This window comes from Nomascus leucogenys, chromosome 13, assembly GCF_006542625.1.
Source record: "Nomascus leucogenys isolate Asia chromosome 13, Asia_NLE_v1, whole genome shotgun sequence".
Taxonomy (NCBI): Eukaryota; Metazoa; Chordata; class Mammalia; order Primates; family Hylobatidae; genus Nomascus; species Nomascus leucogenys.
Window position 1 is genome coordinate 100,252,695 of NC_044393.1, and position 23,195 is coordinate 100,275,889.

At 41.2% G+C, this 23,195-nt stretch overlaps 1 protein-coding gene across 15 annotated transcripts in view; it reads right to left on the bottom strand.

The window, feature by feature from the left end:
- Positions 1-937: 937 nt before the first annotated feature.
- KMT2C (lysine methyltransferase 2C) overlaps positions 938-23,195 on the bottom strand; it is a 306,019-nt gene continuing 283,761 nt past the window's right edge. For 10 of the 15 annotated variants that reach the window (XM_030826210.1, XM_030826209.1, XM_030826211.1 and 7 more), the window contains 15 exons: positions 22,223-22,364; positions 21,928-22,075; positions 20,231-20,409; positions 19,978-20,114; positions 18,673-18,922; positions 17,409-17,548; positions 16,871-16,978; positions 13,991-15,110; positions 12,605-12,741; positions 11,185-11,327; positions 10,745-10,913; positions 5,692-5,808; positions 5,212-5,285; positions 4,823-4,931; positions 941-2,949 (listed from right to left, as the gene is read on the bottom strand). In XM_030826210.1, coding sequence (XP_030682070.1) covers positions 2,857-2,949; positions 4,823-4,931; positions 5,212-5,285; positions 5,692-5,808; positions 10,745-10,913; positions 11,185-11,327; positions 12,605-12,741; positions 13,991-15,110; positions 16,871-16,978; positions 17,409-17,548; positions 18,673-18,922; positions 19,978-20,114; positions 20,231-20,409; positions 21,928-22,075; positions 22,223-22,364 — 3,066 coding nt within the window. In that variant the 3' untranslated portion in view covers positions 941-2,856. Of the gene's footprint in view, positions 2,950-4,822; positions 4,932-5,211; positions 5,286-5,691; positions 5,809-10,744; positions 10,914-11,184; positions 11,328-12,604; positions 12,742-13,990; positions 15,111-16,870; positions 16,979-17,408; positions 17,549-18,672; positions 18,923-19,977; positions 20,115-20,230; positions 20,410-21,927; positions 22,076-22,222; positions 22,365-23,195 lie in introns of all 15 variants that reach the window. The other 5 variants (XM_030826223.1, XM_030826214.1, XM_030826221.1 and 2 more) reach the window with 4 other exon arrangements.

Below are 23,195 nucleotides of genomic sequence, written 5' to 3' on the forward strand. Positions count from 1 at the left end.
TGGTGCCCCACAGGTGGGCCGCCTCTTCTGGGCAGCGTGTCACCTCTGTGCACAGTGGGAACTCAGCACCATCCGGCAGCAGCTTCCTGCTGACCCAGGGCGAGCTAAACCTGCGCCACTCACCCTTGCTTTTCTCTCATCTCGCCTCCTACCACTCTGTCCCAGCCACACCTGCCTCTCAGTTACTGGCAGCATCAGCCTCTTTCAGATCTCAAGGCTCCTGCATGAGGTGTCCCCTCTGCCAGGCAAGCTTCTGCCACGCTCCTCCTGAGGCCAGCTCCTCTTCATCCTTCAGGTCTTGCTTAAATGTCGCCTCCTTAGGAAGGCCCCCATGGGACTCCCAGCCCACTTCCCATCTAAAACAGTCACCTGTTTTTGTCCATTCCCCGCACTAGAAGGCAAGCTCCATGGTGGGCTGGGAATGCTGGCTAGTTTAGTGTTTGTGACGTCCAAGTTAAAAATCTGTCCTAGAAACTAAAGGGGATTCTGAGCAGTTTTTTTCTTAACCCCTTTATATTTATGTTAAATAATTGAATATGATAGAAAGTAAGTCTACCACATAGAATAAGTCTGAAAAACTGCCTCAAAAAAAAAAAAGAAAAAATACAACAACACAACATAACCAAGACTACATTTACCAATTAAACAAAAACAGGCTTTGAACAAAGCACCAAGGATATTCTAAATTTGGTAAACACCCTAAAAAGATACAGAAGTTCCCTTCTTTATTCAGTTGAAGGGAAGGAAAAAGTGTCATAATTAGAATGAATTATGAATTTACATCTAAACTTATTTGAAAATCTAAGAAAACCAAGTTGATTACATCAACACTCTAACTGTGAAAGATATATCAGATGGTCAGTGAACTTCAGACAATCATCAATTTAAGAGCTCAAATTTGAATATGAGGAGTTAACAGAGAAGCTCTAGGCAGCTCTTATAGATGTAAAATATTTTATTTGTAAATGGTGATCTTCTAAATCTGTGTCCACAAATTCCAAAACCCATAACACTCTGTATACTTCAAAAAATTCAATTTTTGCCAACATTAGATACTATTATACAGAACAGAAAGCAACAAAAACCCGGTAGGACAAATACTGGTAGGATGTCAGGATATTGTACAAGAGAAGAAAAATATTCAGGAAACAAATTTCATACAGCTATTTATCAAGAGAAAAATATATACAATTGATTTATTCTGTAAGATAAAAATACATCATGCCATATACAAGTTCCGAACTGCATCACTGAATATACCAACAGTTTACAGTCCACTTGAATTGTGCACACAAAACTTCATTTTATACTTAGCCTGTGAAGTGTCAGTACCAGAATTTTAAGTACAAAATAAAAAGCTAACCTGGTTCAAAATGCTGATTAAGTTTCTACAAGCAAACACAAAACAGTGTTTTTTTTTTATTAAAGAAATGTAAACAAACAGTTCATACAAACACATTTTAAAATTACATCTTCCAAAAACCCTATTGCCAGAGTCCTGCAGCTGTAAGCATAATCACATCTCCTTTTTTTTTTTAACTTTTTCAAATTTTTGTGTTAAATAGAAGGCTAAAGGGTTAGATTTAAGTTTCTGCTACATGATCCTATTATGTTTACATGATTCTCTGTGGCATGAAACAAAGTTCTAATCAAAACTACTTTTGCTGAAGAAAAAATTCAGCCTCCATTTGGGTGTATTTTTAAGCAGTTATTCACAGTTATCACAAATTGTAAGCACAAAAAAACCTGACTGAAGAAGTAGGGATGCAACAATATAATATGAAAAAATTAGTTTAAATTACCAAAACAGCTATAAAAGTTGTAGTCGTAGCATACGCCCCGCTCTGTCAGAAGTAAGGTGTATAAAACCATTAAGTACTAATAGACTGCAGTTTCCAAAAAACCCCAAACCTTCTAGGTTGAAATTTTGGTTATTACATAATTATAATGGCATATTTTATAACACAAAATTATATTGTAACATCCCTATGAACATTTTATAAGCACCCGAGCTGCTGCAGAGCCTGGTAGCATTTGGTCAATAACTATTTTTATACTGTATTTTTTCTCAAAATATTTACATATCTGTACAAAGTAACAGGGTTTGTTAGTTCTGCAGGTAACAGCAGCAGCTTGGCTTTCTTCTAACTTTATTTAAAAATAGCTTCATTCACTTATTCAATAATAAATACAAAAGTTTCTCTTATTTTACAGAAATCAAAAACTACAATAAACTGACTCATGGAATCAAGTATTTAAATGTATTTAGTGCAAGTTATTATCCCTTAGCTCTATCCCTAAGGAAGTCATTTCAGTACATTCCTTGTTCAGTGGTGTCTACTTTATTTAAAAACATTTTGAAGTTAGAGGGCCTGCCCCTTTTTAATAAGGCCGTGGCCAGCACTCTCTGTCCCCTTCGCTGGTGATTTCAGTCTTACATTCATAGGAAGGCCCCCGCCCGGGGCAGGGCAGCCATCGGCTCTTTGCCCCAGTAAAAGTTTCTCCTTAGTGAGACTAAAAAACCAAAACAACGAAACCCACCCACAAGGGAAAAAAAACAAAAAACAAAAAACAAACAAACAAAAAAAGAAAGAAAAGGAAAAGAAAAAAAAGCAAAAGTGCTGGACCATTCTGTAATTCCGTTTAACCTCGGCCACTTCAGGAACGCTGCTCTGTCAGCTTCCTCCTGGCGCTTCTTTAACCTAAAGGACTGAGGAAATCAGAACTCCCAGAAGCTTCTTCAAAAAGTCATAAAACAGAAAACAAAAATATCTTTCTGTCTGCAAAATTCCAATGGTGTGTTGAATCGCCTCTTCCTAGGGACAAGCCGCCCGCTGAGATAGCAAGGAATGCATTTCAGTTCATCCACTTCCGGCAGTTAACAGCTCCACAGTGACACGGAATCTTGTGCTGGTCATCTTCAAAGTCAAACTTATAGTCATAGCAGAGCTGCCCACGGCAAAGACACAGGGTAAGAAAGGACAGCAAGGAAGGCAATGGCGTTTCTGCCTCCATCTCCCTTGCATTTTAAAACCAGCAAACAAAACAGACGTAAATTAAGGAAGACCTGATTTCCTGAGGTTCCATGGGACCCTGGGGAACCCTGAAAAGAGGCACTGTGCTCGCACAGAGGAAATGAGGGAGGCAGTATTTTTAAACAGCCAGATCTGAGAAAGGGGAGCCTGACCGGAGAAAGCTATATTTCTGTGACTTCTCATAATGCTGTCCCTGCAAGTGGATGGAGGGGACTGGAAGGGCAACTGCTTTCCTACCCCTCTCCCTAAAACCTAGAAGGCTTTCACCTCCCCTGATTTACTGAATGGGGCCTGCAAGTCTGGGTGAGATGAACTGCCAGCTAACACTATTTTCCCTCTTTCATTTTTCCTCACTCAAGACTGAAAGGATGTCTTTCTATTTAGAGGTCACCAAATTAACATCTCAGACCAATCAAGGTAGGTGGGAGTCTGTGTGAGTCCCACGGTACAAGCCTCACTGCGTGGCCCCTGCAACCCCCACCACCCCAGAGAGACCCAATGCTGCAAAATGAAGGGGTGGCCCGGTAATTTCTAGGTCTCTTCTGATTAAATGATTCGAGCCACTAGCTGGAAAGATTCTACACAGAAAGGAAGGAAGCCAGTGTTACTGAGTTGTTCCTGGCAGTGACTCCACTGCTTTCTTTCAGGTATCTGCTGAGTCCTTCCAAGAGCCTGGTAAGGAAGTCATTTTCTCCATCTTGCAGAAGATAAAATAGGGGCTCACATTAAACTATTTACTCAAGAATACTCAAGTAGGAAGGGGGCAGGTGGCCCTGGGCTCAGCTGAGTCTCTTCTGACCACCATGGTATCCACTGGTTACTGGCACCATGCCAGGGCTCCCACACACTGTCTTATTTACACATGTTACTTTCAGATGTATAATGGGCCTTGGGTCTAGTCGGATCCTTATTCTTGACTAAGAAAGGAGATTCCGCAAAGACCCAAAATACGGATAGAATCCCACGAATCCCATGGCTATGTTCATGAAGGGAGAGGAGCACCAACAAAGTCAAGTCACTCAGGTGCCTCACTCCCCAAATGCGGGACGTTTCCTACAGAAACCAAGCCTGCTGCTCAGTGACAGCTTTCCAGGAAATGCCAATTCCAGAACCAAGGTACCTGAATCACAGTGGGAAAGACCAAGTTGGGAAACAAATGCAGCGATTAAGGCTAATAATAATCCCAACGGGTGAGACGCTGGACCAGAGTCACCTCTGAGAGCACGGAGACAAATAGCAAGCTTGGCACTCGGCATTTTGAAGACAACAACCCCTACCTGAACTGGTGGAGAATGTGTCGATGTGGGCACTCGGTTAAGCAGGCACGGATCGTCAGCGTGAGCACACAATCCTCAGCAGCACTGCTGCCCAGATTGGCCGCCCATAGCCCAACAGTGCCATCCCAGGAGCCACAGCCCTCTTGGAGACGGAAGGGGATGCTCTTTAGAGGGGACACTGCCAAACTGTGTCCAGGTTAAGGGGATAAAGAAGGCTCCTATGGCACATAGAAATGATAGCACCTGGGTGCCATGGGGATGCTGAACCCGTGGCACAGAAGGGAAGGGAGAAGTGACAGCAAATGCTCACAGAGCTGCCATGTGGAGGAAGGTGGAACTAGAATGCCTGAAGGGTGAAATATTACAGGGTGGGAACATCTGGCCTACTACAGAGAGAGTTTTTATCACAACAAAGAATTGAGAAACAAGTGAGTAAGTTACCTGTGTGAGGAGGGAACTATTCGCCCAGGATCTGAACAACATGGCAGATGTAATCGCTCAGACTCTTACCTCTTCTCCTTTCTGGATTCTCCGATTGGAGCTGATGATAATTTTGTGTCCTCTCTCAAAAGTCACCACTTCAGCCACACAATTAGGTGCACACGAATGGTTGATATACCTGCAAGCCACCACGTCAGAAAACTATATTGTAAAACAGCTATAAGCAGCTTTAAAAACTTCCCATTTATTGAGAAAGCAGTTTTTGCTAATTAAATTTCTATTTGCCCATTGGTAGAAGCACAAATACAAACTTTAAATAAAAATTCTCAAAACTCATTTGCTCTGAATTTTTAATCACTGCCAGGCTGCAGTGAGAGCCTTTTCCTTGGCTTGTGTTCTCTCCACCAGCACTGGCCCCATGAGCAAAAGCACCCCCGTCAGGTTCCTCGCTGTCTCACCTTGCAGGCCCTCCTGTGAGCGTCGCGTCGATCACGTGGTCGTTATCCATGCGGAACATGTACACACCACGGTTCTGAGGGAAAAGTCAGGCAGTCATCAATGTCGACCTGAAACTCCCCTCTGTGTTCCTATCCACACCAGGAGGACTCAGTCGAAACTGAACGGCACCCTGATCACCCTTACTGTGGATATTCTATTAGGCACAGATGACATTTACATGGCACGGATGGAAAACATGGAATCAGTAGGTTGTGTGTGAAGCCAGGCTCATTAATTTACAGTTATCTATCAAAGTAAACCATAACACCAATTGAAAGAGATAAAACTGATAAAAATACAATAATATACAGATATGGCTTTTGTTTAAAGCTGAATGCAGCATGACAGACTTCATTCTGCCTTTCAGGGTGTCTGGTTGGCATGGAGAAAGGGAGAGGATGATGGTGCAGTTTATACAATCGCAGGGACCAGACACCTACCTGAGACTCATAAAGTTTCTCTTTTCTGTTTGCTACTTCATTCCGAATGATAGTCCCGATATACTCAATGACCATGGTGTGCTTCTCAATGTCTCTAGCAGCATACAGGCCCAGCCCCTAAAAAAAAAAAAAAGCGTTGACATACTTCCAATGTATGTGACAGGTCTTTTTTCTCTTTTTCATACAAAGGTTTTACCCTTGGGTCTTATTAGAAGCCATACTTAAGTTTCACTTGAACCCAAATCATTTTTGAATATGCTATTTTCTGAAATTTAAAAAATTGGACATTTTTACTACTTAAAACTATGCCATCACTAGCTTATTCCTGTCTTTTTTAGCACTAAATTCTTAGGGTCTATGTATAAAGTAATACTGTGGCTTGGCTGCCTTATGTATTAGGCTATCTAACCTTCTGGATGAGATAGCTGAGTTCCCACCAACTAAATAAGCTTATTGACTTGTGGTGTTTATTTTACCCCAATACTATTTCAAAAAAGACATAATAAATTTAGTAACATAGAAATCGGGCTAACTATAACCAATCACTGATACTGTAAACAGGGTTCAGACTTGGCTCTGAGTTTCCCAGGAGCCAGGGCAAAGAGCAGACACAGGAAACGTCACTCTGCTGTAAATATCAGGAATGTTGGAAACAAATGAAGCTCTTGGGGAAGGTAAATTTTTCACTAATACAAACTTCTGAGGCTGGGAAAGTCTGAACCGGCTGAAGTGGAAGCAGCTCTCCCTGCGCAGCTTGTACTCCCGTGCTGGTGGCCTGCTAGGTGCACTATTTTAGGTTGGTAGCACAACTTGTAGAGAAGCATACTAAAAAAAATATGGGTCTTTCCCATAAATAGTTGTATTTTCTTGACCCAATTTTGGGTTTTTGCACTTAATTCTGACTAGAAGGCAACTGAATGCAAAAGTACTAGACTAGATGCAACTGAATCAGAAGTACTAGACTAGAATGCAATTCTAGAACTGAATTGAATTCTGGAATGCAGAAATCAACTGCATTCTAGTCGGAATTACTAGGAGGACCATGTGCTGCCCCAGCTGCGTCCTCATGAAGCACATCCAGGAGCACACGGTGGGAAGGGCCATGTGAGAGACTTTAGTATGTGAACTGATTTATCCTCTGAACAAGCATCTTTATCTGTTCTACTCCAGATACAACTCACAAGTGAATGAACCAGAACACACAAAAAGTATGTATGGAGATCAATATAGTGTGCTTTAAGAATAAACAAGATCAGTGGAAATGAAGAGATTCCAAATGGGCCAGGCATGGTGGCTCACGCCTATAATCCCAGCAAAGACTTTGAGAAGCCAAGGCAGGCGGATCCCTTGAGGTCAGGAGTTCAAGACCAGCCTGGCCAACATGGTGAAACCCTGTCTCTACTAAAAATACAAAAATTAGCTGGGCGTGGTGATGTGTGCCTATAATCCCAGCTACTAGGGCGGCTTAGGCAAGAGAATTGCTTGAGCCCCAGAGGCAGAGGTTGCAGTGAGCTGAGATCATGCCACTGCACTCCAGCCTGGGCAACAGAGTGAGACTCCAGAGGCTGAGGCATGAGAATTGCTTTAATCTGGGAGGCAGAGGTTGCAGTGAGCCGAGATGGCACCACTGCACTCCAGTCTGGGTGACAGAGTGAGACTCCATCTCAGAAAAGAGAAATAGATCCCTGCATGTATGAAAATTTAACATATAGTAGTAACTGGTATTAAAATTCAGTTTATAGTCAAGATTTCGTGGGGTTAAAAGAAGAAAAAGGCCAGGTGTGGTGGCTCACACCTGTAATACCAGCACTTTGGGAGGCAGAGGTGGGCGGGTCACAAGGTCAGGAGTTTGAGGACCAGCCTGGCCAATATGGTGAAACCCCATCTCTACTTAAAAAAAAAAAAAAAAATTAGCCAGGCATGGTGGTGCACACCTTGGTCCCAGTTACTTGGGAGGCTGAGGCAGAAGAATTGCTTGAACCTGGGAGGCAGAGGTTGCAGTGAGCCGAGATTGCACCACTGCACTCGAGCCTGGGTGACAGAGGAAGACTCCGTCTCAAACAAAAAAAAATTCAGGCCAGCCACAGGGGCTCATTCCCGTAATCCCAGCACTTTGGGAGGCCGAGGCAGGTGAATTGCTTGAGTGCAGGAGTTCAAGACCAGCCTGGACAACATGGCAAAACCTCATCTCTAAAAAAATATTTTTAAAAAATAGCCAAGTATTGTGGCATGCGCCTGTAGCCCTGGCTACTCAGGAGGCTGAGGTTAAGAGGATTGCTTGAGCCCAGGAGATCGAAGCTGCAGTGAGCTGAGATTGTACCACCGCACTCCAGCCTGGGCAACAGAGTGAGACCCTGTCTCAAAAAAGAAGAAAGAAAATCAGTTAAATATGAGTGGGTTACTTCTAAATGGCCCTTCAACAACTGGTTATCCAATGGAAGAAAACGAAATTATATTTTAAAAATGTTATGCAAGAAAAACTCTAGAATACATATATAATCTAGGGTCTTGACCAAGACTAGATGCAATAGAAAATTATGTATGTTTGTCTATATAAAAATTAACTTTTACAAGAAAAAAGATGTCATACTTGCTGGTAGGCAAAGGATATTTTGTAGGGGAAAATTCTGAATAGTGTAAATTGCTAAAAATTGAAAAATGGACAAAGAATATGAATACGCAATTCCTACGAAAGCAAATCCAAATGGCCGACATGAAAAGCTGCCTATTCAATTAAGGTAACAACATCAGTCTATATTTATCAGACGAACTAAACAAAAAAATAGTAACACCAACTACAAATGGGAAACAAGAAAACAGTCTCACATGCTGCAGGAAGAAGTGTGCAATGAGAGCCTTCTTAGAAAACTGGCAATATCTATTTAAATGAAAAGTACACACGCTTTTACACAGAAACCTTACTTTTGGGAATATATCCCATAGGAGTGAAACTATTAATTCATTGTGATATTTGTACAAGATATAGCAACACTGTTTGTTATGAGAAAAATTATAAATAAAATAAACACTCATCAGTAATGCGGTGGTTTAACTGCAGTTCATCAACACTGTGGAACATCACGTAACCATTAAAAAGAATGAAATGAAGCTACCTCAGGTGATCGAGAGGGACCTCTGGGTATTACGGAAAAAAAGAAGATGGAGAAAAATAAATATAACATGATTCCATTTTTATATATGTAGATAAAAGTGTATATATTTCTAAGATATTAGTACAGAAAAACAGGATACATATTAGATCATCCACAGGATCCCCAGGGAGGTGGACAGATGGGAGGGTGGCAGGATGAAATGAGTAAAGAGACAGAAACCAGAGCTCTCAAAAATGCTTCAGGTTAAAGATGACAGGTTGAACACAGTTAAGATACCCACTAAAATCACAGTAAAAGCACACTCCTCAAGAACACGAATGGGTGTAAGAGTGAATGGACTATTTAAAATGAAAAGTAATTGACTTAGCACGGGAAAGCTAGAACTGGAAGTAGAGGCAAAGCACTAATTCACACACAGAATCCGAGAGAGGCTCAACAGAATCCGAGAGACACTCAACAGAGAGGGGCAACAGCAGAGAAAACACAGATACTCCACTCATAATGTAAAAACAAAATATCAAACAACAAGATCAAGAGCAGAAAGGGCTCGTAGCTAATCTCTAAAAATAGACAAGAAAGATTAGCAGATAAAGTAGAAGAAGTCTCAGCAAGAACAGAGAGACAAGGAAACCAAAAACAGAAGGGGGGGAAGGATATAAGACAGAAATTATTCTCTGGCATGCATGAGAATCATCCAGGGGGCCCCACCTCCAGAGCTGGATTCAGTGAGGCTGGGCTGGGGCCCCCGAACCTGCACGTCCTAACAAGCTCCCAGGTGACACTGCTGCTTCTAGTCTCAGGTCCACACTTTGAGATCCTGAATCTCAGGGGTTTTAGAGGAAACAGAGGGGCAGAACTTGCAAAAGAATGAATACAAAACACATTTGTCAGACGGAAGGTCACAATGCTCCAAGTTGAAAGGGTTCATCAAGGGAGGAAAGCAATCAACAAAAAGACCTTCACTGAGGTGTAGTTCTGTGAAATGTCCAAATATCAATAAAGAGAAGATCCTACAAACTTCTAGTGAGGAGTAAAAGGGTTCCAACAAAGGAACAAGAATCTGAATGAGTATAGACAAAGGAATGCTGATCCAATTTATATGGTAAAGATACTTCCCTGGCTGCTGCGAAGGAACTGGATGGGAGGAGACAGTCAGGCCTGCAGTGGTACCGGTAAGTGAGATGTGGCTCAAGATAGGGCTGGGAAACCTAAGAGTGGATCTGAGAGAATTTTTAGGAGAAAACAGAACTTGATGACGCTTTAGGTTTAATCTGGCGGTACTGAGGCCAATGTACACAAACGGTAACATCACTCGGCAAGGAGCCTGTAGGATGGCAGGGTTTAGGAGCTGGACAAGTTTGACAAAGTAAGAGCTTTGTAATTCCATTCTGAGACATCCAAGGATAAAAATGCTGAACAGGCATTTGGATATTTGGGTCTGCAGCTCAGGAAGTATGGACTATAGGTGTAAACTTAAATGCTTAGCCTGTACACAGCCTTACTTGTAAGATAGTCCACAGTCTACCAAAAAACGTGCAATGATTTAATGAAACAGTAGCCTCCAAAAGATAAGGTAACTTCCAAAATTGGTAATATTTGGAAAATATTTTCATTTGTATTTCTCTCAAGTGCTTGAAACAGCTCTACTGAGCACTCCACAAATCCAGTGTGTGCAAATTACAATGCTACCTGCCTCCCAGGAACTCTCAACAAGATGCAAAGACGTGGATTCCACTGGTCTGCTTTCCATTTGGGGAAGCCAATCACCAAGTTCCAAGACTACATATTAAATCCCTAGTGTTATGAAAGGACAGGATTTGATATGATTTTGAAAACATGTTTCTGTCCCTGCAGCTATGTGAAATCATTTTCACATACTGGATATCAGTAACTTCAGATTGCTAGACTCTCCACTTCCTGTACACAAAGTATTTCTTCACCTGAATCCGAGACCGTGCCAGATACACATTGGATTTCCATTCAGTCTTCATCTTCCGGTACTGCGATGACTTGGAGTGAACAAACTGTTTACTATAAGGTGCGTTCAGTTCTCCAGTGACTGTGCTCTGAAATGACTTTGAGGTGCTGGTGCTGTTTAAGGTGTGAGGCCTGCAGACAATGGCATATCAACAGGAAAAAAATAAAAGGAAAACTGAAGATACCTCTGAGTAATGCCCAAAACCAGGTTAACTCAAATTCTTACTGACAGAAACATACATGGAAAGCTGCCTAGCAGAGACACACGGCGAGTTCTCTTATGTAGTTGGGCACATACACAGCCAGACAGCAGGGTTTGTAAGCAGCAGACAAATCAAGCACAAGAAACCACTAATACGCCTAGAAACCCTGGGCTGTACTATGTGAAGTTAAAACAAAATACCTTAACACAAACCTCTTGACATGGGCACTCATTTTAGGTTCAGAACGGGCACAACCTGTGGGGTTAACGGCAAGAGGAAGTTCCATGAGAGGATTTCGGCCGTATCGGAAGGTGTAGTTTTCACATGCCTCAACCCCAGGTAGCTGAAAAGAAGCAAAGTAGACACAAAGTCAACCCATCTGATGGAGACTACAGACAGTCTCAAGCTGGTCAAAGGATGGCCCATGATACAAATAACTCATCAGCGTTTTCCCCGATAATAAAATGGTCTTCTAGCTTATGTTAACACTATCGGCCTGCAGGTAGATCTACTTAAATATGAGTATGCAAATTCAGTTTCAAAGCCAAACTTAGGTAAACCCTGCCAAATGCTCCTTGAAGAAAAAGATTAGCCCGTGCAACACACACTGGCTGACCAATACACACGCTTGTGTGATTTCAGGGTCTGACTGAAACACACAATAGCCACAAACACAGGGCATGTGGTGATTCGCGTTTAGTTCTTTCACCTGGATCAATGCCAACTTTTATATCTCTGTCTGGAATTTTACAATTAAGAATAGTTTAAAAATCATCTATATGGTTTCTTTCTTGATCATTTCTCACTTCTTTCCATTTGACTCTGATATGATGAGGTTATTGCTCTCCATGTCCTGGGAGCATGAAGCATAGGTGTTAACTCAAGCTTCACTCAAAGTCATTTACATGTTAAAGGTCTTTTCTGCAATACATTGCTTGTGAAATTTATCTCTCTATAGTCATAAAAGATAAGTATCATTTAGGCAGTGCGATTCCAAAGAAAGCAATTAGGCACATTACTCAGTGGCTTTTGGGGTTTCCTCTGCCTGTCCAAAGAAAACACACCAATGATATTTTTATTCTTGATAACAATGCCTTAGAATCATACAATTTTCTAAAGCTACTGTGTAGATAGGGTTCCGTTAGACTCACTGACAAACAGGCTTGTCATCTTTTAAGCAGAGATGTCAAGAGAGGACATAAATCAGTGCTGCTGCAATCTACTGCCCTCTAGTGACTTCACCATAAATACCCAAGTGTCAGGAAATGGGCACACTGACATTCTGAGGTGGGAGAAACTTTAGAAAGGCAAGGGAAGAGGAGAGTGTCCTCACCCATCCAGCACACCCAGAAGATGTGACAAGCCTGGTGTCCTTCACCCCTGCTTGCCTCCAGCCTGGAAGAGAACCTGAAGTTTGTTAACTACCTCAACTGGGTGAATACCAACACGTACTGAGCTCTCCCGATTAATCACCAATGTCTTATTCCTCTAAGCGAAACGGGTTAGTCCACAGGCTAAGTCACTTTCTGAAGAGTGTCAAAAATGTTATGGCATGTGTTCAAGTGGTCACACTGAATTAGGAAAGCAATTCCAATCTCAAAGCCTGACCAAGACACTCACTGATTCCGCTATGCGTGCCACTGCAGAGACGGTCAGGCCAAACAGATCCTCTCCTTTTAAATACGCTGGGAAAAGCTGGAGCATTTCAGACTTTTTTCTCACACATGCCACAGGCTCCAAAATCTTATCCCAGACACCTACATAGGGACAAAAACATAATTTTTATGGGAAATAGGATACAGTATAAAAAACAAGAGCAAAATGAAGAATAACCACTCACAAGGATTTACTAATTTCCAAATAAATCCTGTTGGGCAATAATCTAATACATCTGTTTGGTAATAATCTAACAAACCTGTTTATTAAATGGTAGCAATTTATTTTAAAGACCTAAATTTTGGGGAAAATAATAGATTAAGGACATTAAAGCGAAAAAATTTAATGTAACTGGAATTCATGCAAACAGTTCATTTACTTTCATACTGGCCATATAACATACCAGATTTTAAAATGATTTAGTCTAATTGGTAATGTCTATAGGTATGTTCCTTTCCCTTCAGATTTAAATTAAAATGTTAAACTGATATTTTCTTTGGAATTATCTTTAGAGTATTTTCAGACTTTTTTTTTTTAAAGTGCTAAACTTAAGAAAGCAGCTCCACATACTTTTGTGTACTTTCTACATAAGCAAAAGTGGCAATCTAGACTTAACCATGGAGGTCCAAACTGTTTAATTTCCATCTCTAAACTTAAGTAATATCTGATGTTCCTAAGACAATGTATACAGTATGGTGTAGATGTCATTCCTGCCTTCTAGAAACTGACTTTAAGAAAAAGGGGGTCCCCACGGGGTACGGTGGCTCACAACTGTAATCCCAGCACTTTGGGTGGTCAGGAGTTTGAGACCAGCCTGGCCAACATGCCGAAACCCCTAAAATACTAAAAATACAAAATTAAAAACTACTAAAAATATAAAAATTAGCCAGGCGTGGTAGCGCAAGCCTGTAATCCCAGCTACTCGGGAGGCTGAGGCAGGAGAATCACTTGAACCCAAGAGGCGGAGGTTGCAGGGAACTGAGATCGCGCCATTGCAGTCCAGCCTGTGCAACAAGAGAGAAACTCCATCTCAAAAAAAAAAAGAAGAAGAAGAAGAAGAAAAAGGAGGTCCCCAATGCAAATGACAGGCAACCTTTATCTACAAATCATTCTCGGATTTACTTCACCAACTCTTATGTTCAAAGATATATTGACTATGAAAGTGTTTAGACAACTGTAGAGCAAAGAGAGCAAGGTGTGAGAACACAAAGATTGGCATTTGTAAATGAAAAATACACATTATAAAATATAAAACGAACATGAGACAAACATGGAAAATTGACAAAATACATTCATTAGCCTCACATCAGAGTAAGTAGCTCTGCACAGCATGTGAATGGCAGACGTTACCTTTAGGTGAGCTGTCACTTAGAACCAGGTCTTCATGGCCTTGTTCCACAATCCTGATGACAAACACTGGGCGCCCGTCCTTCTCCTCGATGGAGCACAGGTAGCGGCAGCGCCTGTTGGCATAGCGCGTGCTCCAGTACAGCCGGCTGGCTTCATAGCCCACAGGGAAGAGTGCTTTAGGAGAATGGAATGCTTGCATCTGCTGTGGAAGCAGCTGACCGATTGTGTGGAAGATGAGGCTACCCACGCGAAAGGTATGGTCCCGTTCTCCTCGTTGCACGATGCTAGCAATCTGTCGCACCTCATCGCGCTGAACATAGACCCTCCTGAAGACTGCAAAGTAACTTAATTCTTGCTCATGAATTCCCTTTGGTTTGTGCATGGGGCAAAGCATAGTTTTGTCCTTAAAAAACATGCATTGTGCTTTAATGGCGCAAGTAAAGTGATAAATGTTGGTGCATCGAAATCTGTGGCATCCACTAGTGGCACCTGTCTTGTGACAGAAGACACATTTCATTTGTAGGCCTCTCCTCAGAGCTAGCTCCACATTTATTAAGGCACCAGCCTGAGTCTCATAGACCTCCGTGGACCACAGAGCACAGTTCAAGTGGACCCACAGATCCAAGTCAAGGTTAAGTAGCCTTGCTGGTCCATCTGTCAATCCATCACCTTCTTCATGACAAAAGCAACATTTCCGATAGTCTTTGGGCACAGGATCAGGTTTAAGGGAAGTGCCCAATTTCTTTAGAAATTCATCTATTTCATCCTCACAAGGTGGTTTAAATGTCCCCTTAGGGATTACAATATGAATGCTCCACTTCTTCCATTTCATTCCTCTCCATTTTTTATTGAGTGGCCTGCAGTCTTCAAACCCACCATGGACAGCTCTTAGCCGAGGCTTCAGCTTGACTGTCACCTTCAGCTCGTCTGGCTTGGCCTCGACTTGGGCTGCTTCAAAAGCAGGAGGGAAGGCGATGGGCGGTGAGGCAGGGGGAGAAGCTTTCTCCGGGAGCTGGGGGAGACAGTGCACATCCAAAGTGGAGATGTTGTTGCTGTACTGATGAAATGCTTTGGAAGGCGTTTCTCTCATAGGTGATTGTGGTAATGAAGGAATGGATTCCTGGGCAACATAAAGAAACCATGACAAAGAAAAATAATTCACAAGCCCGAAAAGCAATTCTTGTTCAGACAAGAAGCTGAGCAGTATGACTGAAGAGGATGGGTGACCTGAGGGGCAGAGGGAGAGTCAGCAGTAAGTGCTGGGGGCTCATGCACCGCAGAAGCTGACCATGCTCTAAGGTGCACAGGGATAGAGAGCGGGTGATGGCAGCTGTGCTGCATCCTTTCGAGGCCTTTTCCACAAAGCCGTAATTCTGAAGAATATTCTGCTCTTACACTTTCTGGGATAATCCCCTTTCTAACTATATTAAAATCAGAAAAAGAAAAACACACACACACACACACACACACACAATGCTGTCAGAAGAGCTAATATAATCTGTACAATGGAACAGTGTTTTTTTGTTTAACCAAATAAGAACGCTGCAGCATCATTTCTTGAGAGCTTATCTCCACTCTAAAATTCACATCTGTTAATCTCAGGCTTAATCAATTGGTGTAAATGTCAGAGAAAGGGAAGGAGCCCCTGTCAACATATGAACCATACTAACTTTTCTCTGAGGCTTCTCAGCTCTGATTTGGCTGCTGAAACAGTTGAGCTGAGGGGAAATCTCCAAGAGCTTATTTACTTTATGGTACAGAGTATCATAAACTAATAAACACCAACCCACAGGCTGCCCTCTTTTCACATGCCCCAATCCTGACAAGGTATCTGAAAAAAGACATGCCTCATACCAAATCAGGCAGGGACTGCACACCAACTTAAACTATCTGGTGAAAAAAAAAAATCCTTCTTGCATTGAGGCTGATATATTTTAAGGTCTAAATTTATTTGTCATCTAGCTTGGATTTTATTACAGGCATACTACAGACAACTACCTGTTAAAAATAAGTCTTCAGAATGTTCTTCTGTGAAAGACATACCAGAGCAATAACCTGGATGGAGGAATGACTGGCAGTATTACTGTACAGGAAAAGCTTCCTTCAAAACATGATTACAAACGTATCATTTGTATCAACTATTCAGTTGGACACACTCAAATTACATAAAATCAAGTAAAGCAGACCTCTTTCACCATACTGTGAGCAAAGTGTTTTCTCTTAAAATGCACAAATAGTCTTAAATTTTATCTTTAAACAGGTTTTCCTATTGGGGTAACATCAATAAAAATAATTTTAAAATATTAAGATATTTATGGCCAGGCGCAGTGGCTCACACCTGTAATCCCAGCATTTTGGGAGGCCAAGGTGGGTGGATCACAAGGTCAGGAGTTTGAGACCAGCCTGGCCAACATGGTGAAACCCCATCTCTACTAAAACTACAAAAATTAGCTGGGCGTGGTGGCACGCATCTGTAATCCCAGCTACTCAGGAGGCTGAGGCAGAAGAATTGCTTGAATCGGGAGGTGGAGGCTGCAGTGAGCCAAGATGTGCCAATGCCCTTCAGCCTGTGCGACCAGAACGAGACTCCGTCTCAAAAAAATATTAAACTGGTAAAATTAAAGATTTTAATATTAGTGTTCTATTTACTGAACTTTTAAAACATAACTCTGCCCACTTTTGTCAAATAACTAAGTTGAAAGGGTAGCACGACTCAAGGCTCCCTACACCCTCTCCTCCTCTGCCGGGTCAGCACCTGCTTTGGATTCCCCACACAGAGCTCCATGAAGGCAAGGACACATCTTTATTCACTCCCATATGCCCAGAACACAGAAGTCATTCGTTATACATTGTTATCAGCTGAGATTATCCTAATCTCACCTTGTTTTCTGAGTTTTTTGCTTGTGCAGTTGATGAATAAAGAATAAAGCAGTTATTACTACAAAAGACAATGTCCTTCTCTACCCTCTTGGTGCTTTCTCGGGAATCCTAAAACGCAAAGAGAAATGTGTGGGAATCTCAACAAGTCAAAATTTAACAAAAACAGGATGTATACATTGTTTTTATGTTATATTCAAAAGTGACAGTGGTTCTTTATCTTAATAGTAGAAAGGAAACTATGTTCCAATATTTAGCATGTGATAATTTAGCTAGGGAAAAAATACATGTACAAAACCAAACTATGTGGTCCACGGTTCACTCTATTTAAAAATATGTAGTCCTCATAATATTCCCTCTAACAGCCTGTTGTAGCTCTTTGGTGTTCACCCCAAGCACGTCTGATATACGCTGGTGCCATCACCAGGAACATGTGTCCATCACACCACATAAGTGGTGTCTCTCTCTGATGCTGAAGAGACACTGCCAAGGACATTTGCGCTGGAGTAGGAGGTGGGGTCATAAAGGAACAGCAAAGTACCTTGTTCAAAAGGGCCAGATCTTTGAAAGATTTCCGCACACCACTTCCAAGAATAACCACTTTACAATGACAACACCACTGTGGTCTCAGTGCTGCGCTTTCTGCAATACCATGACTAGAATCCTTATATCCAGAAAGACCTAAAGGCAATCAACTTTTGTTAGTAATTAAAACTGACTGATGACACAAGGTGGCACATGGTGAAAAATTATGCAGTATCAACTCATTATAACATGGTTCATTAACTTTATATTATTATTTAATTAATAAAAAAATTTATCTTCTAAGCAATGGTTACAGAGTCAATTATCTGACACTAGGGCAGAAATAAAGAAACATGCCTATTCTCAAATAGCTGGGAAAGCAATGGCAGTATAAAAGAATCTAATAAAACTAAGTAACCAAGAGAGATTACTATTCAGTCTAAGTACAAAGTAAGACAGAGAGGGAAACAGATATTACTTTTGCTTGCAGGTTAAGATGGTAAAAAAGCATTTTATGAAAGATGCAATGACATATGTATAAGAGTCTTAAAGAAGTGTGACTTGCAGAGTCAGAAATGAGGAAAGAGCCAAGGCCAAGGATAAGAATGTAAATAAGGACCCAGGAATTAGAAAGCATCATTCAGGTGCAGTGTGAAGGCAAAAAGGAGCAGGGAAAAAGTGACAGAAACAGGTAGAAGCCAACAGGAGGAAGCCAGGGCCTGGACTGAGCACGCTTCTAAGATTGCCAGCGAGGCAGGAAGGAAAGAGACATCATGGTCGGTCTAAGGAAGTTGTTCCATTCTCAGAGATGGGGGGCGTGAACACCTCTGTGGGAAGAGAAAGGCCGTATACAGCTGGTGCAGCGGTAAAACAAGAGGTAGGTGAGGATGGAAAGCAGAGGAGAACGGGAAAAAGAATCCATGTCAGGTCACCAGCCCCATCTGTACCAGGTGGCCCAGGCGCAGTGGGATGGGGGTTGGGAGACAGGAAGAACAAAAGCTGCTCAAGGGCAAGCCTGTCACAGGCTTCCTCTGGCAGCCTGCACAGATGGCTGGCACTCACACAGCCCCTGGTGACAGCATGACAGAATACACAGGCCAAAGCACTAGAGGTCAAATCACAGCACAGCAAACAGAACACCCACACATGGTGAGTTCACCAAGGACTATACGCCAGCATGTTACCTTTCTGTTGTTAAAAGATAATCGATATCTCAAAGAGTAAGCTTAAGTTTTGAATCAGGAATGGATTTGGGGTTAACAAAAAGCTCACTAGCTCACCATTGCTTGTTGGAGGAAATGGTACATTAGGCTGCTTCAGTCGGTAAGAGCTCACTAATCTGGGAGGGTTTGCAGATCCTGGCGGAGGCCCACGGAGAAGTAAATGCTGTCGATACTCCAAACCCGGGTTGATTCTGTGGCTACTGACCAAACCCATGGATGGGACATCTGGAGCATTGCTAACCTCATAGCTGTTAGGGATTCGGACGTGAAGAAGGTCGGAAAATGCAGCCACAACACTGCTAATGTTCTAAAACCAAATGCAAATGCTGTATTATTCACCCAGAAGGCAACAGTGAACCATTGAAGAAAAATACACACTTAGGATAAATCCTCTTTGCATGATACATAGATTCTAAGAAAATTCAACAAATTTTATTTAGACTCAAAGAATCTCAAGAAAAAAATTAGCTCTAACGAACCAATATCAAAAAAAAGAAATTTATAAACAGAAATCCTCATAAAGGGATTCCAATTAACATTAAATATCGAGGAACACATTGAACTATTTTAGATATCGTAACATCTGACAGACCCCGTCGGTTCCTACAGGTGGTCAGAAAGCTTACTTCCAGGGGCTTCCCTCCAGCTCTGACACATCCCATAAGAACAGACAAAGGTCTTGCTACTGCTGTATTTTGTTGATAACCAAAATATCACATCATTGGACTTTTAGTTTGGTCTCTACTGAAATGTCTTCACAGAATTCAGAGTTAAAAAAAAAAAAATCCTCAGGAAATTACTTATGTTTGATATAAGCAGATGCTACTTGAAGAACATTTCTATTGCTCCTGCAAAACTATTACTGTTGATAAAGTTCTTTTTCACTGCTTAATTTTCTTCTCTGTTAACAATTACAAAGAAGTTTTTTCTGAGATGGACATGATGGCTCACACATGTAGTCCCAGCTACTGAGGAGGCTAAAGCAGAAGGATTACTTGAGCCCAGGAAGTTTGAGGCTGCAGTGAGCTATGACTGTGCCACTGCACTCCAGCCTGGGCAACAGAGGGAGACTGTGTCTCTATTAAAAAAAAAAAAAAAAAAAAAGAGTTCTCTAAAGTATACATCCTTTAATAAGAAAATGTGAGCTCTAATTTCCCTTTTTACTTGACGTAGGCTGAGACCAATTCAATGACAAACCATGGCACTCAAAGGCAGCTGAGAGGTCTGCAGTGAGCATCAGCCCTGCTCTCTGACCCTTTATCCTCAGTGATCCTGCTGTGTGTGTTTCATGGTAGACACCTGACCCATCTTTTACAATTGGGGACATACTGTTTAACATTTAGAAGTCATTTCATCTTTTACCTCAGCAGCTGTAGGATGCAGAGTAATTGCTACAGATATAAGACCTGATCTGGGACCATTTGGGGAAGGACCAAAAGGTGATGCAAAATATAAAGTGCCTGGCTCAGTTTTGATGTCATTCCTTCTTGATTCTGAACCTTAAAAAAAGAGAGAAAAAAAAGAGGAAAAAAGTGTTAATGGATTTTCAAAATCAAAATATTTACATAGATAAATTGGCGTAAAGGGAAATAATAAGGTTAAGTGTTTTTCTTACTTTTCCCAGCAGTGCTAGGAAGAATTGGAATGATGGGGGACGGCACCGGTTCTGGAGGCTCCTCCTTGACCAATGACAGATCTGGATACCTGCTCACTTCTACCCCAACCACACTCTCAGGAGAGGATGAGGGAACAAAACTGTCAGGAGTATCTCGATCACCACAGTGATCCTGTATCCTGGAAAAAAAAAAAAAAAAAAAAAAACACACACATCAAAGTGTGCAAATCCACCACTGGGGGCTTCCTGTACCAACCCTGCTGACATCTATGAACACAGCTCTAAGGATACTCTGGGCAGCACCTATACAATGAGCAGCAAATGGATCAGCTCAGAGCCACACTGGGAAAAAAATACAAGAACAATATTTAGTTACAAAATAATTTAAATGGTATGTTTCCTTTTAACCGAAGCTTCAGCACCAAAGTTTGAAGACCGGCCAAAGAGGAAGATGTTCTGATTAGCATGTAACATAGAAAGCATCAAAGCACCTTTTCAAAATCCCAGATCGTTGAGCCTAGGGCAGCACTCCTGTAGCTTGAAAAGGAAAGAGCTGCTGGTTGGATTTAACAATAAAAAATGAAAACTTTAAAAAGATTAAAAAAAAAAAAAAAAAAAAAAGGAAAGAGCAGTCCAAGCACATATGCAATGGTCACACCTGCATCCACCTGACTGGGAAAACAGCTGTCCTGCTGCTGCTCTTTACACTGGCAAGATGGGAGAAAACTTGGCCATTGACTTCATCGGCCCTTATTTTTCTTAACTGATAAAGTGAGGTGAGAAAAACAAAAGACTGGTCCCTCCTGTTGAGTTCAAGTTCGAGTCTACTAAGCCAATTGTGAGGTCTCAGACTAAGTTCCACAACCCTGTGGAACTGCTGTCTCCCACTCCTCACGCAGAGAAGTGGCTGTCATGCAGGAGACCCAAGAAAGGCTGACCTACTGAGGTACAGTAGAAAGAGGACCTGGATCCTCAATTGGGATAGATGATTCTCCACTTTGGTCCATAGTTTCCCCATTAATAAAGTAAGGGACTTAGGTTAAATAAATGTCTCATCAAATAGACGGTAGTGGGCAGATTTTCCAAGGAAGAGATAATTATTTGATGAAGTTGTAAGAACCTTCTGGATCTAAAGAGTTGGGTAGCGATTATCTACTAAGGGAACTTGATTCTCCCCAGTTAGAATCTTACAGTTAAAGAACTGACACAAAGAGGTCAAACCCCAGACAGTTCTTAAACTCTCTTCCACGACAGCATTCTCTGACATAGCAACTTCTGCTCTTTCATTTTAGACATCCACAAACAACAATAAACCCAATAAATCGCATTAATAGCCTTTAAAGGACAATGACTTCTGAAATATGTTGCATGGAGATTTTCCATTGCCTTAATGTCTATTAGATTATTTAATTAGATTATTTAATTAGATTACCTAATTAGTTTAAATAATCTAATAATTAAATGTCTATTAGATTATTTAACTCTCTATATGATGTAGGCTTAAAAAAATGCAAACTATGTTTAATGGTAACAATGTCTTATAACCTTTAAATCCTGAAGATTATTCACCAAATTTTACTCTTCAAATGTTTTTACATGCTATTCCTAAAGACATTATGCCACATACATCCATTATTTAAAAAAAAAAAAAAAAAAGGAAATAACCAAGAATTATTTGAGAAAAAAATAACCTGTACCTTAATTCTTCCTGATTGTTATGAGGTGGTGTTGGGAGGGAGGCTGGCACATCAACTGTCTTGGGGCCCTGAGCAAGAGCTCGGGCCAACAAGTCATCCTGGGGTCTGAAGGGCAGCTGAAATGGTTTAGGTCCTAGAGTTTTGGTAACTGGAAAAGCAAAAACACAAAATCATAAATACATTTAGTCAACACTGATAAACGGGTAGAACTTTACAATTCTATTGCCATTTCACAATACACAACTGGCAGAGGCACATTTCTTCGAGCTGTGAAATTTGGCGGCTATAATCATACCTTCATGGCTCACTAACACTCCGGCTTTTCCAGCAAGTTCTTCAGTTGTTGCAAAACCATTGGCCATCTTCTGACAAGCCATAGGAGGTGGTGTAGGAGGAAGAGAGGCAGGGGGTGTTGGAGGATTACTTAAATTATTCTGCTGCAGGAGACCAAAAAATTTAAATTATATGCTACTGAGCAAATATGCAATGACCTTGCTAAAACGTAGTTCTGTGAATTTTTTGCACATAGAAGCAAGGCTACAGAAATGTAATCAAGATGTATCTTGCACACCAAGAAAACAATACATACAAGGCCAGGAGGCTTCTTAGTGGAACGGATACTCGTGATTTTATGGACATATCAACTTGCTTACTTTACCCAGCTTGACTACTTAAGCTCTGAAATTAAGAAGCTAATTTCCTTTATACCTGATTTTATTTATGCAATTCTTCAAGTTTCGTGGTTACAGCTACTGAAGGATAACTTTAAAATGCAATCAATAAATTGCAAAATATTATCAAAATATCCCTTAAGTTCTCATTAAGACATGCCTTAGCTCTATGAAAAACTTAAGAATTTCTGGTCTTAAACTTGTAATACAACTCACATCCGAGATATGAGAATCTGGATTGACTAAGACCTTTAAAAGAAGCAACAGTAGTAATACTACTACTAAAGTAACTAAATCATTAATGTAGTTCCTCTTCAGACACCTCTCCCAGCTTAACAGTTATCACCAATTTGTCATTTACTGATTAGTCTCTCAAGGAGAGACTTGGCATCTACCAATAACACCATGCAAATCAAGTGCAAAGTCAAATTACAAATTTTGCAAAGATAAAGAATTTCATGAGAATGATAAAATAAGGTTGGAGAACAGCTTATGAGTTAAGATAGGTTTTGTTTTTTTTTCTTTTTGGAGACAGAGACTTGCTCTGTCACCCAAGCTAGAGGGCAATGGCACAATCATGCTCACTGCAGCCTTGAC